The sequence below is a fragment of the Halichoeres trimaculatus genome, unplaced genomic scaffold, assembly GCF_033239565.1.
Source record: "Halichoeres trimaculatus isolate MK-OKI-2021-1 unplaced genomic scaffold, fHalTri1.1 fHalTri1_scaffold_5, whole genome shotgun sequence".
NCBI classification, from domain to species: Eukaryota; Metazoa; Chordata; class Actinopteri; order Labriformes; family Labridae; genus Halichoeres; species Halichoeres trimaculatus.
In genome coordinates, this window is record NW_027437183.1 from 29010893 (window position 1) to 29029673 (window position 18781).

The 18781-nt window shown below is 38.6% G+C and overlaps 2 protein-coding genes across 4 annotated transcripts in view; one reads left to right on the top strand and one right to left on the bottom strand.

The window, feature by feature from the left end:
- The first annotated feature begins 2910 nt into the window (after positions 1-2910).
- On the top strand, positions 2911-12222 carry LOC141790144 (guanine nucleotide-binding protein subunit alpha-14-like). Its single transcript, XM_074669813.1, has 7 exons — positions 2911-3221; positions 8115-8299; positions 8489-8643; positions 9238-9366; positions 9463-9592; positions 9661-9814; positions 11810-12222. Exons 1-7 carry the CDS (start codon positions 3101-3103, stop codon positions 11998-12000), a joined length of 1065 nt encoding a protein of 354 aa, XP_074525914.1. The 5' UTR covers positions 2911-3100; the 3' UTR covers positions 12001-12222.
- Positions 12223-13064: 842 nt separating this feature from the next.
- Positions 13065-18781, bottom strand: part of vps13a (vacuolar protein sorting 13 homolog A) — a 33702-nt gene continuing 27985 nt past the window's right edge. For all 3 annotated transcript variants that reach the window (XM_074671314.1, XM_074671315.1, XM_074671313.1), the window contains 5 exons: positions 17454-17568; positions 14711-14796; positions 14450-14573; positions 14272-14346; positions 13065-14191 (listed from right to left, as the gene is read on the bottom strand). In XM_074671314.1, coding sequence (XP_074527415.1) covers positions 14141-14191; positions 14272-14346; positions 14450-14573; positions 14711-14796; positions 17454-17568 — 451 coding nt within the window. In that variant the 3' untranslated portion in view covers positions 13065-14140. The remainder of the gene's footprint in view (positions 14192-14271; positions 14347-14449; positions 14574-14710; positions 14797-17453; positions 17569-18781) is intronic.

Genomic DNA, 18781 nt, shown 5'->3' on the forward strand with positions numbered 1-18781 from the left:
TCCTTATCTGAGAAACACTGCTGGTGACAGAGGGGCGTCATTATCAAATAGCACATGGACCTGTCTGCTGGGACTTGAAGTAGATGGTTTGTAATTAGTTGTTTGTAATCAATCTCCCTCTACAGGGCGTTTTGTAAATGTTTAGACTTTCAACAAAGCACTTATTTAGGCTTAAATCAAATTACAAATAGTTTTTTTAAAAGATTTACATCACAATTCCTATGGAAAAGTAAAGAATAAGTTTGAGATTTAAGTCTCTGCACATATTGGGACCCCAAGCACTCCCAACTCTACAACCAACCACCTCTTCAAGGGAGTTGTTTCAGTTAAACAGTAAAACTAGGATAACGAGAAGACAGGTTATCTGATTTCAATAGCATCACCTACAGTGAAGTATTCAAATGCACCCCCACCCTTATAGAAACTTTACATACGTGAATGACCAAATAAGGATTATATGTGTTTCAAGTGCTTTGGGTCCATTATTCACTTCATTTCCATCATTTTAGTAAGAATGTACAGTTTATTCAAAAACATATTTATGGACAAAGCAACAGAGTAAAATAAGCACCTGTTCTCATGTACATATTGCCTTACTGAACATGCTGTGCCTCTGAAGTCCCATGCAAGACGAGGACATGAGATTAGATAATGGAAACTGAGATAGCTATCATGTTTTACCATTAAGAACACATTGTGAGGAAGATACCTGATTTAAAACCACTCCCCCAGTGTATTAAAACTCATTGAACAGCTTGGTGAGACTTGGAATGAACAAATATGGAGAACTTGTTAGCTAGGTGTCACTATTGAGATTCTGAACCACCTGCTGACACGTGCAGTGTTTTCTGCTGTTTTGGCATCAAGCAGTCTATTTGGCAGGTAACCAGCGCTCACCTGGTTGTCTTGTTTTTAAATTTTCAGCCAGCTAACAGGAATGGCTGATTTTAGCAGGAAACCACTCCTAAGAGTTCATTTCCAGACCAATCCATGATGTAATGTCAGCAAATGAGGCTCCATCAATAATCTAAGTTCTTATTAACAGCACAGGAAAACCTTTCACCACATATTTCTCTGAGTGTTCAAAGGTATTAAAGGGATTCCACTTCTCTGTGTGTTTTATCTGTACTATAATAATGTGATATGATAACTTAAAAAGTTACAGTGGTGAAGAAAAGAAGTGTGTGCCCAGACATGCCCATATCAGAGCTCACTTTTCTGCTCTCTTTGCTTCTAAATCATTCAAAGCTTTTCAGATTCATTCTTAAACAGTGCAACTATGATGATCAGTAGTTTGGATTTTCAAAAAAGAAAACAAACAAAAAAGAACTTTCACCCATTTAGCATGTTTCTAAATGATGAATGTTGGTTACAAAAAGTATGTTGCTAGAATATGGTGCCAGCTACCCCTCACAATTAAATTTATGGCATGAAGGTTGGTGTTAAAGAAAATTCTGTGAAGCAAGTGAGTTCAGATGTTAAGTTTCCATCTATTGAAAAGAAAAAAAAGTATAAAATATTGGACTCACCACAACTTACTTTGGATGCTCTTTGCCAGAAAAGAATCCTGGTGTGACCTTTTTATCCCGTAATATAACATCACTAAGACTCAAATATAAACATTTTTACTTACAACTCAAAATCATATTTCTTAAAACTTCAACTTTCCTTTAAATAAAATCATTTCAGTTTTTTTGTTTTTTTTTATAGTAAAGTTAAACTGAAAACTTCCAGATGTGACCCTGAACATCCTTTGCTGCAAGAAATCATGAACTAAAAATAAGGTCTGTACTTCTGCAGCCCCCCGACTTTAAGCACAGATATGTATTTAAAACAACTCTTCAGGCACAGCAGTGACCTCCTGAAGCTAAGCTTTGGAGAATAGTGGTCACTGTGATCTGTAAAGAATTAAAAGGTGAACCAGATGTGTCTGTTTAACTTTTATGACATTCAACAGATTATAGTAAGTGGGAGGGTGTTCTGTGACTAAACCTAGCCTCAATTGTTGTTGTTGTTGTTGTTGTTGTTGTTGTTGTTGTTGTTGTTGTTGTTGTAATTACTATTATTATTACTACTATTATTATTATTATTATTATTACTATTATTATTATTATTATTATTATTATTATTATTATTATTATTATTTTATCATTTGTATCATTTATTATTATTATTATTATTATTATTATTATTATTTTATCATTTGTATCATTTATTATTATTATTATTATTATTATCATTATTATTATTATTATTATTTGGTGTTTTACTAAAATGATGAGCACTTAGCACTGATGATTTATTAACTGTTTTGCCAAACAGTATCATCATGATCATCATGATCATCATCATCATGATCATCATCATCATCATCATCATCATCATCATCATCATCATCATCATCCTCTTCAATGACCTTTGACATCCCACAAGTCTGTAAGTCTTGTTCATTCGCTCTCGGTTTGGCCTTCCTGCCATCTAGTGGCGACTTGCGGAAATGACAGCTAAAAAAACTTTTTGCTTTTTTCTCTTTTCCGTGGAAGCGCGTCCACAGCTGTCCCGGTCCTCTTCCCTCATATTTAAATGCTGAATTAAAAAAAAAATGGCTCAAAACTACACGAAACACATGACGGTAGGCAATTCCTTATTATCCTTGTGTATGAAAAGTTTGCATCTCTTCAACGCGTTGTCTTTAATGGCTCAGGGCTGTGACACCTCTCTGGATGGTAGAGACACCACTGAGTGCGTGCGTGGATGGCAACTTCCCATTTTATCCTCTTCTATTTGCAGCTCGTGCCACGCCCTCCACGGTGCACGGGATAAGTTCAAAAGTGTCGTCCCTCTTCAAACCAACCACATCACCTCATCAAGGAGAGTCTTCTTTGTCTCAAAACAAACTCATCCCGGGACTTTCTCCACATTTTTTTTTAATCTGAGGAAGAGTTTAGTTAAAAGAAAGCTGACTTAAACAACAAGAAGGCATCACCTTTTAAAGATGCTGTGCGCCTTCTCCATCTGACTTAGCAGACTGAGGCAGCTTCCAACACATCAACTTCTACAACCGCGGGCTTTCAGAGGAGCTGCTCAGTGAGTGAGGACCATGGCTGGATGTTGTATCTCTGCGGAGGACAGGGAGAACCAGAGGATCAACGAGGAGATCGAGAAGCAGCTGCGGAAAGACAAGAGGGATTCCCGCCGAGAGCTGAAGCTGCTTCTGCTGGGTGAGCATCCCTGACCCTGCACCAGGGTACACTCCAGACCTCACACTGTGTGCACTAACTATTTGGGGGATTTAGATGTGGGCCAAACACCAATTCAGAGTAAATAGTTGTGATGTGTGTTACTGTGTATCAGGAACAATGAAGTTTCATATCTGACTGTTCTCTACATTTCCTTTCTCCTCTTATCCGCTGTCCGGATGTGCTGCACAGTGCACAAGCTTTTCCAAACTATCCAGGGTGATAGCAGTTGAGCACAACTTTGCACACAATGAGTAGTATGGGAGACCAAAAGTCACTTTTCTTCAAAGCTCATTTTATGTCAAACTACAAATAACACTAAAAGAAGAACTGTTATAGATCATGGGCCCTTTTTAATCATGCTTTTTGTCATTTCCAGTCAAAGTGTATGGATACAGAAACTCATGATCATGTCCAGTTCAGTTATCTCTGTGCATTCTTGGAGATCTGCGTGTTTGCTCCACGGGTGGAGTGGAACCGTGGGTGTTATCTTGCTTCCTATTACAACAACTGTAAGAGTGACGTTGGATGGAAGAGAGAAGAGAAACACAGTGAGAGGGGTTAGGTAGCAGAGAAGTGGTAGCACAGTGTCTCTGATGGAGATGCTCAAGGATGGTTTCATCCCTCATGTCCCAGTGAAGGGTTTTCATACTTCTACACAGCACACAGTCATATCTAGACATATGTGGCCTTTGGACTCAATGCTAATGTCATTTCCTTACTCTGGGGGATTCAAATGGTGTAATTGTGGCCTTGCAGGAGCACCTCAGGTAGCATGAGTCACTGTCCGGGCCTCTGCCTGTGGTGCTCGAAAAACCAAAACTAGCTGCTGTGGGCGCACCTCATGTAAAAATCATGCAAATACAGATCTGTGCAGCGTGTCAGCTGTGGATCTGCCTCTGCTGCTCTCTTGGAATTATCCTCCTCACGAAACTAAGGGACAGTTTCTGAAGTTATGACACATCCCCCTTGCTTTAGTGAGTGGTTATGAATCATTGAATTCTAGGATCTGAATTATGTGGCAGACATTAACTTAAAGCATTGTATAATTCCCTGTAAAGAAATTCTGATATCTTTTTTTGTGTTCCTTTATATCTGCATTTTAATTATTTTTTTAGAACTTTTTCCAAGCACTTAACCAAAGTAAGAAAACAACAGAGATTAGCTAAATTATTTTCAATGCAATTTTCAGTACCTGTGAAAGTTGTTTTGGAGGGGCTCATTTACCTGGTCAGAGTGTCTCATCTCTCTGTGGGTTTTATTGAGACAACCACAGTCAGGCTTCCAGAGAAAATGAGTGGGAGGAAAGAAAAAAAAAATCAGCACGTGAGGGTTTGTCTATCTCTTTCCATACAGAGACAGCACCTGAAAAACTTGTGGACATTGCACAAGATGTAAAAATACTTTGTGAGGTCTACTACATGAGTCATTTGGCTTAGCTTCAACCTGACTGCAAAGACTTTGAAAAAAAGACAAAAACGTGATTATTAAAGGTTAAAGTTCAAAGCCTTTACAGTTTTAGTAGTTATGTGGGCATAAACTTTAAAAATATGATATCATATCATATGTCAGTGAATTAAAACTTATTTACCATGGACTCAACTGACAGATCAGACAAAACATATGGCCCTAATCAACAAGAATCAGGTTGAACTGGTTTTTGTTTTCATTACTCATATAAGCAGGGCATGGGTCGACATCAAGAATAAAACAGATAAATGTTCATGCTAAAAGAGTATGCTGACATGTTACTTACTTAAAAATATCACTATAGTTTTTTTCTTTTATGGTTTAGATTTCCTATCCCCTAATGTATCAGTGTCAGGTGATGGATGTTTGTAGTTCTTATCTCAACAGAATTAACCCGTTTATTCACACAGCCAAAACATGAAACATAAAACTGTCCCAAAACCAGGAAGTGCAGGTGTGAGGTTGTAATTGTGGTCAAATCTGTAGGCGTGTGAAGTCCCATGTCGCATGTGTGTGTGCGCTTGAATAATAAAAATAACCTTATTTCAGTTACACCCTCATCAACCAAGGACATTTTTTGAAGTCCTCTCTTGGCTGAAACAATTGTAAAATCATAAATTTAAAATTATAATTTTTGTAAGCTTTCCAGACCAGACCTTTTGCAGGATGTGTGTGTAAATGTGCTTGTTTTTGTGTCTAACAGAGACCTTTGAATCATAGAATGATCACCATCAGGAGACAAGTGATTAACAAGGGACACATTTTGAGTCTCCTTTTTGTCGTACCATCATCATCCTTAAACAATGACAAAACCACTTAGAGAAAAACCCCCAGAACAACTTACATCATAAACACATTCATGCATGTGCACAGACACAGGTCACCAAAGTGCAGCAGAAATAATATACTATGTAAGAGATGATGTTTGGTGAACAAAAGGTTATGCAAATTAGAATTCCTGACAGGGTGAGTGGGAAATCCATGTGAGGCAGAATCTAATTTGCTTAGTCTACTTAAAGCTGGCTACAAACTTAAGACCAGCTCTCCTGTTACAATACAAGTGCATAGACAAAGTATGGATGTAACAACGATTTTAAATTGAAAAAAATCCATCTGATTTCCCAGCTGGTAACACCACCAAGGGTTTTTACCAGGGAAAGCTAAGCAATAGGTTGCCTGATTGATAGAATGTACTGTACGCCGAGCAAACATTTTCTTTGAGGCCTCCTATATTTGTTTACATGTCTGTCCTCATTCAGCCCTCCATTTTAATGAAGCTTTGCATTTAACACCACTTCGCACATAAAACAAATGACACATACTTTAAAAATGTCACTGTCAACACTACAGGTACCCATATGAGATGATTTTGACCAATGTTTTGTATTTATTAATGAGTATTTATTTATTAATTAAAGGACCACTCTAGGTTATTAATGATCAACAATTTATACATTTACAGCCTTTTTTAGCCAATTAGCAGTGACTTGAACAGCAATAATAAAAGCAATATTGAGTGTGATCAGTGATTGATGTATTTGGGTCAACAGGTCCTTCTTTGTGTCTCTGTGAATTTGTGGTGAGTGTAAATCTTAGGTTGAATTTAAAGTTATCCTTAAGGCATGGATTTTATCTGCCACAATATGCCTCGAGGAAGACAGAGAGAGAGAGAGACAGAAAAAATTGAACCTAAAGTTATGGCACTGGGCGTATCAGCCCCTCAGGCTTCTCATGTGTGTCTGAGTATTGCTTTGTATTATATTGACTACTGTCTGCAAAATGAATTGCCTCTCTGGAAGATTAAAGTTATACTCCACTCTACTCTTCACTTCTGTGGCCATCTAAGACAAAAAAGAGCTAATTTTCAAGCACAAATAAATGAATAACCAATTTGAAATTTTAATAGCAGTTATTGCTTTTACCATAGTTCCAACAGCCCCTGGTACTCTGGACTTCCCAGTGTTTTCCCAGAGGGTCACTACTGGGAATTAATAACATTTGTTATGGGTTTTGATCAATCAATCAATCAATCAATCAACATTTTCACATTCTCAAAAAACTGACAAAGTACAAATGTGTGAAAAAGACGTCGTTCCCCTTTAAACATCAAAATATCTTTTTTATTTGAACAACATTTATCAGCAGATCAGATAGGTATGACTTGTAAATGTATTTTATTGATTTAAGTTTGATTGGAGCTTCTAGTGATAAATGAACAGTTCAGACCTACTTCAAGAAATGAGGAAAAAAAGGGACACAGTCCTGATTTGGGCCCTAACATATTTCTCGAAAAATGTGTCAGTATGGATAACAAATGTTTCCTGATTCATGTGTAAAAGAAAAATATGAGTCATTTTATTATCAGTTTAAAAAGAAAAGTGGCCTCTGAGCTCATGGGAGTCTTACTCTCTCTTTGCCTCTGATCTCATAGTTTCCTTCCTTCCTTTCTTACCCATCCCTGCTCATCTCCCAGAAACTTGACTTGTAAACAAGGTGCATTCAAATACAGATGATTTGTCTAAGCCTGTTTCGTAAGATGTGAGGATTTAAGTATGCATGGTGCCATGCAAAGCAGCTAAGGAAGTCAAAGAAGTGCTGCTGGACTCAGCGTCTCCGAGAGCTTCCTCACACAGTGTTCAGGAGGTTTACATCCACACTAAAACAGAAATGAGGTGTGTGGGTTTGTGTGAAAAATACACACAAACACAGACACACACACCTACATGAATGATTAGAGCCACAACACACAAGCACGGCAACTTTCAATATTCAGCTCTGTTGAGAAACACACATTTGTTAAACAAATGATTCAGCACCACGTGGTCTGAAGGAGAAGACCAGGAGCATGAGCTGTGAGAGAAATGAAGAGGAACAAGACAGAGACTGCATGTGAGACTCTGTGTGTGTGTGTGTGTGTGTGTGTGTGTGTGTGTGTGTGTGTGTGTGTGTGTGTGTGTGTGTGTGTGTGTGTGTATAGCTTAGTGAGTGACTGAATAATGTCAATAAAAATACCGTCTTTGTGATGAAAAGCACCTACGAAAAGTAAGTGCCCCATACTTCGTTGTGTGCATTTATGTGGTAATAAATATTTGTTTGTTAGTAATAAAATCTCAACATTTTTCAATTTGACACATCTATTTTGCCGTAATTAAACTTGCAATGCTGAGTTCATGTCCAGCATGAAAAATCATCTACTCTTCCACTCTCTTACAGTCACAAGGATGCATTTAGGTATCCAAACATGGTACCGTTTGATTTTATGTCAGTTCCCCAGACAGAAATTGGTCGGCACCTATAAAAGTACCTAATTTGGTACCCACCCCTAGATGTGGTGTGAAAGCGAGTTCTGCCAAAAAAGTGAAATTTAAGGCCTTTCAAAATGAAATGAATGAATTCTTCCATCAGGTACTGGAGAGAGTGGTAAGAGCACCTTCATCAAGCAGATGAGGATCATCCATGGAGGAGGATACACTGATGAGGACAAGAGGAGCTACGCCAAACTAGTCTACCAAAACATCTACACATCTATGCAGGCCATGATCCGGGCCATGGAGGCACTTGACATAGCCTTCCAAGACCCCGGCAACCAGGTACACACTGAGGCCCACTGGGTCTGATCTATGTGACAGCACTGATAAATAATCTTTTCAGCCGCACGTCTGACCTGTCAGTTTGGATTTGGTTTCTGAGCAGGGGCCAAACAAATTCTCAAAAAAACAGAAAGCAAAAAAAGTTTATGAGCAGAAACAAAACAAGTCCATGTGTCTGCGTGTCTTTAGAAAAATGCGAGCTCCATTCTGGAGGTGGAGGTGGATAAGGTGGAGGAGATGGACCAGGGCCTGGCAGCAGCTGTGAAGAGTCTGTGGAATGATGATGGAATAAAAGAGTGCTACGAGCGACGCAGAGAGTACCAGCTGTCTGACTCCACCAAATAGTGAGCTCCTTCCTTCCTCCCTTTTTCTTTCTTTCTTTCTTTCTTTGTGGCTTCTTTTTCCTTTCATCCTGATCATCGTCTTTCTTTCTTATTTCTTCTTCATTTGCTCTTTTTTCTACTTTTCTGCATTCTTCCTTTCTTGCTTTCCTTTTCTCCTTTCTGAATGTTTCCTTGCTTTGCTTCTTTTTTCTTTCTTTCATTTATTCTCTTCTTGTACCTTCTTTTTGTTTTTATTTATTAATTTAGACAAAGTGTTAAAGTTTTCATGATGATAGATGGAATTGTAGTCTCCATTGCAGACTCTGAGGTTTTGTTTTAAGTATTGCTCAGTGTTGTTTATGAAGTTTATGTATTTTGTAAGTTTTTCCTCTTTCTTAACAGAAGAGAAAAAACTTGTATGTGTTTTTTTATGCTAACTTTTCAGTTCAGTTTTTTATTTTTTATTGTTTTCTGTGAATCATTAATGTTCATGTGAGATTTCCCTCCTGTAATAACAGAAAAGACTTTGTGGTAGTACAATGAAATAGCAGAATAAAGTGCCTTATTTGGAAGTGATTTCTAGAAGGGTTACAATTGAACTCTCCCCATCTTCAGCTATCTCACTGACCTGGACAGAATCGTGCAGCCTTCTTACATACCTGACCTGCAGGACATCCTCAGAGTCCGAGTGCCCACCACAGGTATCATTGAATACCCCTTTGACATGGAGAACGTCATCTTCAGGTGAGAAAGAGCTTCATGCATGTCGTATCAGAACTGTCTTTTTAATAAGTATAATTTTGGAGCGCCACATGTCCTCTGTTGGTCTGTCACTGGCAGGATGGTGGATGTTGGGGGTCAAAGGTCAGAGAGAAGGAAATGGATCCACTGCTTTGAGAATGTAACCTCCATCATCTTCCTGGTGGCGCTCAGTGAGTACGACCAGGTCCTGGCAGAGTGTGACAATGAGGTGAGTACAAAGTCAGATCCCTCACTGAGTAAAGTGAAACTGTCACGGCTGCTTCTTTCTCTTTCCAGAACCGTATGGAGGAGAGCAAAGCCTTGTTCAAAACCATCATAACCTACCCCTGGTTCCAGCGCTCCTCTGTTATTCTCTTCCTCAACAAGACCGATATCCTCAAGGAGAAGATCCTGTACTCTCATCTAAACTCTTACTTCCCTGAGTTCACAGGTATGGCTACCAAAACTACCAAGGCTTTGGTATGGGCTGAACTAGATCGACACTGATGGTTTACTGTTCAAGGTCTTTCACTCATACTATCCCCAGAGGATGAGACTGGAGAGATTTGGCATTAACTTTTGATGCAGAACTAGCTTGGCTGGTAATTTGGCTCTAAATAACTACATTCAGTCCAGTAAAACAGTAGTAACTAATTATTTTGGCCAACCTTTTGATATAACAACAATAAAACAGAGGAATTGAAAGGAATGTGTGACACAGTGTCATTTAAAAGCCAATTAAACATCCCAGAAATAGAAGATAAGCTTTAATCAGACCCTGGTTAGTGATATCTGAGTGCTATTAGCCAAATGTTGATGAAACAGGCTCACCTCGGCTGAAGCCTAGGGGCCCGACGTTTGGAGGAGCCCTCTGATTGGTCAGACTATTTTTTGGAAATTCACACGTTGCCTATCTGAACAACAGGTGCCCACACGGCCACGCTCAACGATTTGTTTACCTGCGTCACAGCCGGCCGCTGGTGCTGTCACCATAGTTACCAAGTCTGATTTTTTTTATGAGACTTTGAGCTTGTTTTTTGTTTTGTTTTTTTTTGTTGAAATCACTTGCAAATCTCATCAGTCGCAGGCTGTGAGTTTTTGGGCTTGATTTGTTGCCTGTATGATACAGCCTGATTCTCAACTCTTCACCAAGGTTAAAATAGTTTTGGATTTGTCATTATAGTTTAGTTTTAGGTAATTTTGAATTTTTTTTTTCCATTACAGTTTAGTTTTAAGTAGTTTTAGAGCAGGCATTCTAGTTTTTATTTAGTTTTGATTTTTGCAACAAGGCTTAGTTTAAGTTTAGTTTCAGTTTAGTTTTAGTTTTTTCATACCTTATTAACAAGGTGCAGAATTCAAAAAGGTCAGAGCAAATATTTTGTAATACAGTTTATTTTCCAGTCCAACATGGTGCTCACTGCTCAGTCAATGCTGATATTGAAATGTTGGCTGCTGCCTTGAACACAAGAAAATAATATAAACTTAGTATAAAAATATAAACATAAATTATATAAAAATAATATTAACCTAAATTACATAAAATTAATATAAACCAAAACTATATAAAACAATAAAATATGAGCTTAAATATTTAGAAACTTGGACTCTAACAAGAAAGACAGACTTAAATACAACTAAAGTTAGACTCACATGCAATTAAACTATTACAGATGCTCTAATTCATTGCTCCACCACGTTTTGTCGCAGCACAGAGCACAGCCAGTCAGTGCAGTAAACAAGCATGTCCCAGTGCGTTGCTATGATGGTGCTGTACGGCCGAAAACTGCCGAAAACTGTCGTAAAATTGGAAAATGTTTCAGATTAATTAAAATCCTAAAGGCTATAAACATTGTCAGAAACTAAAACTAAGGGCATTTTCTGTATAATTTTAGTTAGTTTCAGTTAGTTTTGTGAACACGAGATAGAGTTTTAGTTTACTTATCGTTTTTGTTTTCTTTTTTAGTTTTTATCAGTTTGAGTTAATGCAATGTATTTTAAATTTTAGTTTTCATTTTTAGTTTTGTTTTAGTTAACTATTATAACCTTGCTCTTCACAACAACAAGAAACATTTATTATTTTTTGTTTAGTCTAATCATTTTTATTATTTCTATTTCTTTTATTTTTTTAACAAATGAAAATTTTATCATTTGAAGTTTTTTTAATGTTGACTGTGTTAACTGCCAATTTACTGCAAACAAAAAAAATACACATTCATACTAATATCAAGGGGTCTATGGTTCAAACAATGTAGCAAGTCACCTGTTGGGCTTGTTTTGGGCTTGTTTCTATCGTAAGATCTGGCAACACTACCTGGAGTGTGTGCCCATGGAACAGCATGATTTATAAGGGGGAGCCCATAGATAGCACAGCCAAGGGGCCCATGTGTTATGTTTTCATTGTACACAGTCACACAGATGTTGAAATGATGTCAACGCTGCATTTCAGGACCTCAGCAGGACGCCACCGCAGCCCAAGAATTCATCCTGAAAATGTATCAAGAACAAAACCCGGACAAGGACAAGACCCTGTACCCTCACTTCACCTGTGCCACGGACACAGAGAACATCCGCTTTGTCTTCGTGGCGGTCAAAGACACCATCCTCAGACACAACCTGAAGGAGTTCAACCTGGTGTAGAGAAGAGCAGTGGGACAAAAAAGGGAAAAAGATTTCTGTTTAAAGATTAAAATATTTTGATTTTTCATGAATTAGACATTCAAAGAGGAACTACTGCCTGGATTCTGTGTATCGTTTGTTTTATGGTTTGGTTGAAGCCTTAAAAAAGGTCATTTAACTTCACAGAAATGTTTTAAAACTAGTGAGAAGGCTGCTTACTTATTAAACTACGGCTAGTCCTTCAAGGGTTGCTCCTTTATTTTATTCAATTCTGAAACACTTTTCTTTCACTGTGCCAGTTAGTGCCTTATTCACTCAGGAGAGTAACAGCCACTGAGTCTGTGACCTTGTTTTAGATGTAAATAGTTGAAACTTTTGCTCTGAAATTTGTGCTTTACTGTTTGAGAGGAGAAATAGAAATTATATTTATTGACATTTGCAATAAACAAAGTGACTAAATGAAGAGTGCTTTTTGTTTTGCTTGAGAGCAGCAGTGGCCAACCAGTCAGAGACCAAGAGCCACAAAAATTACCAAGGTACTATAAAGAGAAAGAGTCTTTAAAACGCACTTTCTGTCGCACGTAAACAAAATGACATAAAATGGAAATCAAAACATTTCCAATTTTCATGGCGAGATTTATTGTGTTTGTGTGTTTAAATTCATTCTTTGAGTCGTGTCAAAGGCAAATATATGTTTTTACTGCAGACGAGACAAAGCTCTATCTATCTAGATAGATAGATAGATATGAGTGCATGAGTGATTGAAAGGAGCACATGTGGAGAGGAGAAACTGAAACTTAAGTATCAATCACATCACCCAAGTATTGATCAATGCGCAATCCAATGTTGGCATATCAATATTTCAGATGGATCGGCACACCACTACTCATAGCAATATTTTATTTATCTAAATTCAATTTAAGAATGGATCGAAGAGCCGCACACGAAAAGGCAAAGAGCCACATGCAGCTCACGAGCCACAGGTTGGCCCCCCCCTGCTTTAGAGGCTTTGGGTACAAGGAAGAAGGGGAGAGAGGAGCGATATTTGAAACATGTTTTATTAAATCTTTTTGAAAACAGAGGGAGACAAACATGAAGCCACTGCAGTGAACACTTCTCTCCCTAAAAAGCAGAAATGACAAACATGACAGAAACATTAAGTCGTGTTAAACTGCGACCCACCTCAAACCAAAGCAAACCTTTAAAATATTCCTCATAGCAAGCCGCAGCTGATAATTATCACAAGCATCCGACTCTTTTAAATATACTCTTCTCTGCATAATTCTTCAATACAGTTGGCATTGCATATTTGTGGTATAAAAACATCAAAATTACAACCTGTAATGCCATAATACAGAATATTGGGTGAGGGTAGATATGTACAGGTAGCACACTTTATTAGAGCATTATACAGCAGACTGATCATAAGTAGGGTATAAAAATAGCATGCGTCTCTAAATCACACACTGAACAGTCGTCATCTCGCATAAATGTATAAAAAAAAAGAGGAAATATAGAGTAAAAGAAAGCAGACACAACATTTAAATTACATGCGTTACAAAGCTGTTCCCAAATATTGAAATTAGACTCCCTTTTATAGAATAATTCAGTAAAATTTACAGCAATGGTAAATGTGCTACAACAGTGATGCTCGATTTGGCCTCTGGTGTGAGATTATTGAAGAGTGTGTGGCAAACTGAACTGTGGCAGTCTAAAAGCTGAGGAAACCCTCCAGTTTCAGCAGCATTTTAAATTCAAGCAGATGAGATTTTAAGCGTGACTTTTAATAAAATAAGTCTCTAAAAATCAATGCTGTTCAGAGGGAGAAGTGCAAACTGCAAACAGAGTGATATGAAGTGTGGTTCAATCTGAGCGTCTGTTGAATCAATGTGCGACACCAGGTGGATATTTAGAGCACTTCTTTTGGCATGCACACACACGCACACACACACGCACACACACACACACACATACAAACATTCATCCTTTAGCTATCTGGCACACACTAACAGTCAGCATACAGCTTTGTTTGTGTGTTTTAAGGTAAACAACTGTAGCATGCAGTAAACAACAAAGGCACTGACACACAGGCTCCATGTGTGTATTTTCTCTTTTCTTCCTTTTTTTAAAATTCTGATTATTTCTCGCTCTTCTTGGCTGGTCAGTATTTTGGTAAACTCTCCCTTGCATCTTCCAGTTTGGCAAGAACCCACTGAAAATGAAGAAGAACCAAAGTCAGAAGCGAGGAGTAATAGAGCTTATTGACACATCTCACTCCACACTTCATCTTACCTTGGCGATCTCAGGAGTTTTGAAGTTTATGATCTTCCCAAATTCCTTGGCATGGAAGACAGATTTGACTCTTTCCTGCAACGCACAAGGCGAGACATTACGAGCCATTATTGGTGTTAAAAGTGAATAAAATGTTAACAACGGTCTCCTGGAACTGAATTTGGACAGATCCTCGTACCTTGGCCTCGATTCGCAGTCGGCGCTTCTCTACGATCATGGGTTCCTTGGTGAACTCTTCAAACAGATACTGCCACTCACAAGTCAGCTGTCCAAACGTGCCTTTAGTCACGAAAAATATTCCCCTGGAGAAGAAAAAATACCATTTTTAAGGTCAGTTAATGTTTAAACAAACGTTTCAGATGTTCATGGGTTTTAATGTTAAAATGCAACACCCATTTGAACATGACTCAACTTGTGTTTAAGTTAATCAAACACTCACCTCTTTGTGATCATTAGGAAGTCGGAGTCGTTGACTTTGGCATGAGCAAAGTATCTGTACTTAGCAAAGCGTCCGTTCTCAATTTTCTGAGGAAAGAGCAAAGAGAAGTGAGCAAACAACAGAACTTCAAACTAGCAGGGTCTGGATCAACAAGATATGATAAAACATCTCAAACAATAATGTTGAAAGATCTTTCCAAACAATGATGAAAAGCTGCACCGAACTTTACTCTGATGAAAGTGGATAATGTGGTGAGGTGAAGAGGAAAGAAAGGATGAAACAAAGCAGCAGGAACAAGTTTAAAAAATGATCTTTTTATTGAGAACAAAGGTGAAGGTGAATGACAGAATGGGGAAACAGATGGATAAGGAAACAGAAACTAAGAACTCAATTTAACAAAAATAATAATCTCAATGTTTCCTTTTAAAGCTTGAGAAGAAATGGTGATAAATAAAAGGTAAATACACAATCTTTAAAGAAATCACACATCAAGATCATAAAACTGAAAATAAATGATATTTCTCTCCATTTCCTTTCTTCGGTTTGTTTAAATTCTCTAAACATGGAGAATCGAACTGACAGCTGGCAAGCAGAAACACTGAGGCACAGACTACAAAGCACAAAAACTGGACTACATCTGTCTCTACTCGCTTCAACTGTTCTCCTCATCACCCTCATCCTGTGAGCCACACTCTCTGTACGCCAACCTCCTCTGTGGACATGAGAGGAGAGAGGAGTCAGAGTCAGAACGCAGAGAAGCAAAGAGAGCTGCTGTACGGTTAGGAGCCACGACAGAGACACACCTCCTCATGTTAAATCACAACTCTAAAAGTACTCCAAAGCTCTGAATGCACTACTTTCTGTCCTCAAAGGATGGGTTACTACATCAAGTATAATGTTAACTGAACTCAGAAACTAATGACTTCAAAGCATATCTTATCAGCTATAACAGACAGGTAAACAATAAGCATGAAAGGTGCTATTTGTTAGGATTTGTTTTTACTCTTATCCTAATCTATCTGAGCTAAAGGGGTCACTAACACTTCTATTCAAACACAAAGCTAAGGCTTAAGCACAGGATACAGATGATGACACATTAAAGTATTAGCTTTAATTTAGAAAGAATAGAATAGAACAGCACTTTATTTGTCATTGTAACAAGTGCAACAAAATTGCAAATTTATTAAATTTATTTATCATAAAATATATAATTTATTCATTATTTAAATTTATTTAAATTGAAACTAGAAAGCAAATATGGGTTGTAGATGCTTTGGCACAGCATAAAAGATCTCACATTTTCAAAACTTTAATTAAAGGTCCCATATTGTGCAAACATCACTTTATTAAGTCTTTTTTTTTGTGTGAAATTTGTGGGTCTTTGGCTTTCCTCCCAGCCCACAAAATGTGACATTTAATGACAAAACCTGAACTTAGAAGTGCTTATGAATGAAAAATTGTGACCTAAAACGAGCTGTTTGGATTTTGGGGATTTACCGACGTCAGCAATTCCCTTTTTTGACCAATCAGGAGCAAGTCTGACCTGAGTGGTCCAATGCAGCAGATACCCCGAACCTCCTTGCAGCCCACTCCCCTCCTCGCTGCTGCTCCAGCAGCCATCATTGCTTTGTTTTTGGCTGTAATCAGCCACACAGTTCCATGCTCAAGCTTCCCATCTCGGAAGAAGACAAAACTAAGTGGCTAGAGTTCATTTATCAAGGAAATGTGCCAGCTACATTCAGTAAAACTGTGCATGTGTGTGCTAGTCACTTCACGGCTGACTGCTTTTCCAACTTTGGACAGTACAACAGAGGGCTAGCCAATAGACTGGTCCTGAATCCAGGTGCATTACCAACCATCCACCAACAAACCTCAGACCCTGGAAATGTGAGTATTTTAAATGCTGTGTGCTGTGGAGCAGATGTAAGAGCTTTTCCTCAGTGTCCCCCCTGTCTCTGTGTTAGCTTCAGGACGCTAACTTTAGCTGTGGTTAGCCTGTTGTTTTAGCCTATAATGTTACGGTAAATGAGCTTCGCTGTTTTCTAAACATTTCATGAAGACATTAATGATTCATATTTAACTGCAGAAAAGGAGCAGAATATGGGACCTTTAAAGAAAAATCCTTTGAAAAAGAATGTCTTAACTACCATAAAAAATATCTGATTCCTTTTTGAAATGGAGCCATAGTTCTGCTCTAAAGACAAGCTCAATCCCTTCATCTCACTAACTAAGACACTTTAATCTGTCATCTTTCTGTACACTGAAGGGAAATCCTAGTTATTAATCAAATAGGTGCAGATCTGACCTGGAACTCAAAAGCACAAACTTCAACCCACTCCATCACACTCGACAGCTAAAATAACGTCAGGAGAAAACATGATTCACAGTTTCAAGTAATTGACAGCTACAGAGAAACTACTGACAGCTGGCTATGTCCAGGAAAATGTGCTCATCAACAATCCTGCCATACGTGTCAGTGCACAACATCAACTAGTGGCAGCACAGAGACCCCACACAGATTGTGTAAAAGTAAAAAAATGCTCAAAACAAAGCAAACTGAAAAGGAAGGTGGATTGAAAAAGAGAGTTTGTCTCCACTGACAAACTTGGGTGAAAATAATGCCTCATTGAAATCATCATTTGATCTCCTATAAAGGTTGAAGAATTAAAAAATGTGCACTAATCACTTGTTTTATCCTAGGTCTGTCAGTAGAGAGATGGTGATTAAAATATTCATGTCCTACCTGGAGCATTTGGCTGCCGACGCCCTCCCTCTCCTTATATGGGCGTATGACACCATCCTCGTGGATGAAGCGAGGAGGACGCAAAGATTCAACGTCTTGGGAAGTTTCTGCGGCCCTAAAAACCAGACAAGACAGTCTGAGACACGTCTTCAGCTGATGGGGACACTGGATACACCCATACACACAGGAATGAACCATACAATTAATGACCTTTCTGGAAGAACACAATATTTAAGAGGTTTTCAGATCCGGTTTTAAATCCCCTCACAGCACCAAGTCAGCTCTTTTAAGAGTTTTTAATGATATACTTTTAGCTACTGACTCTGGTGACTGTGTTGTCCTTGTTCTTTTAGATTTAACTGCTGCATTTGACACTGTGGATCATGATATCTTGATTTCTCGTCTGGAGCATTGGGTCGGCATTAGGGGCATAGCACTTGACTGTTTTAGGTCTTACTTGACTGATCGCACTTTCTCTGTCAGCCTTGGTGATGCTGTATCCCCTTCCTCTGCTCCTCTCTCGTGTGGAGTTCCACAGGGCTCAGTCCTAGGCCCTCTCCTCTTCTCTCTTTATCTGCTTCCCCTAGGATCAATACTTAGGAAGCATGGTATTGCTTTCCACTGTTATGCGGATGACAGTCAGATTTATGTCCCCCTCAAAAAGAATAATGAGCACTCTCTTCAACTGTTGTTTGAATGCCTTGATGACATAAAAGCCTGGATGGGTCTTAATTTTTTAAATTTCAATGATAAAAAGACTGAGGTGATGGTTTTTGGTGGTACGACTGGGACCCCCCCTGTAGATCTGGGTTCCCTGGCCCAGTACAACAAATAGGCCATCACAAACCTGGGGGTTAAAATGGATCCTGATTTTAAACTTGACGGGCAGATTAAGGCTGTTGTGAGATCCAGCTTCTTCCATTTGAGGCAGCTGGCCAAAATTAAGCCAATTCTTTCAAAGCAGCATTTTGAATCAGTAATCCACACCTTTGTGACCACTCAGCTGGATTACTGCAACGCTTTGTATGTGGGGGTTAGAGGGTCCTCCATCGCCCGTCTTCAGACTGTACAAAATGCAACTGGCACTCGTAAATATGAGCACATTACCCCTGTTTTAGCCTCACTTCACTGGCTGCCCGTACAATTTAGGACTGATTTTAAAATTCTTTTATTTGTTTTTAAATCTCTCCATGGTCTCCCTACGCTACGCCCTACCTCTCTGAGCTTCTGCAACCTCACTCACCTTCTCGTTGTCTCAGGTCAGCCGATCAGCTTCTCCTGAAGGTCCCTAAGACCAAGTGGAAGCTCAGAGGGGACCGTGCCTTTGC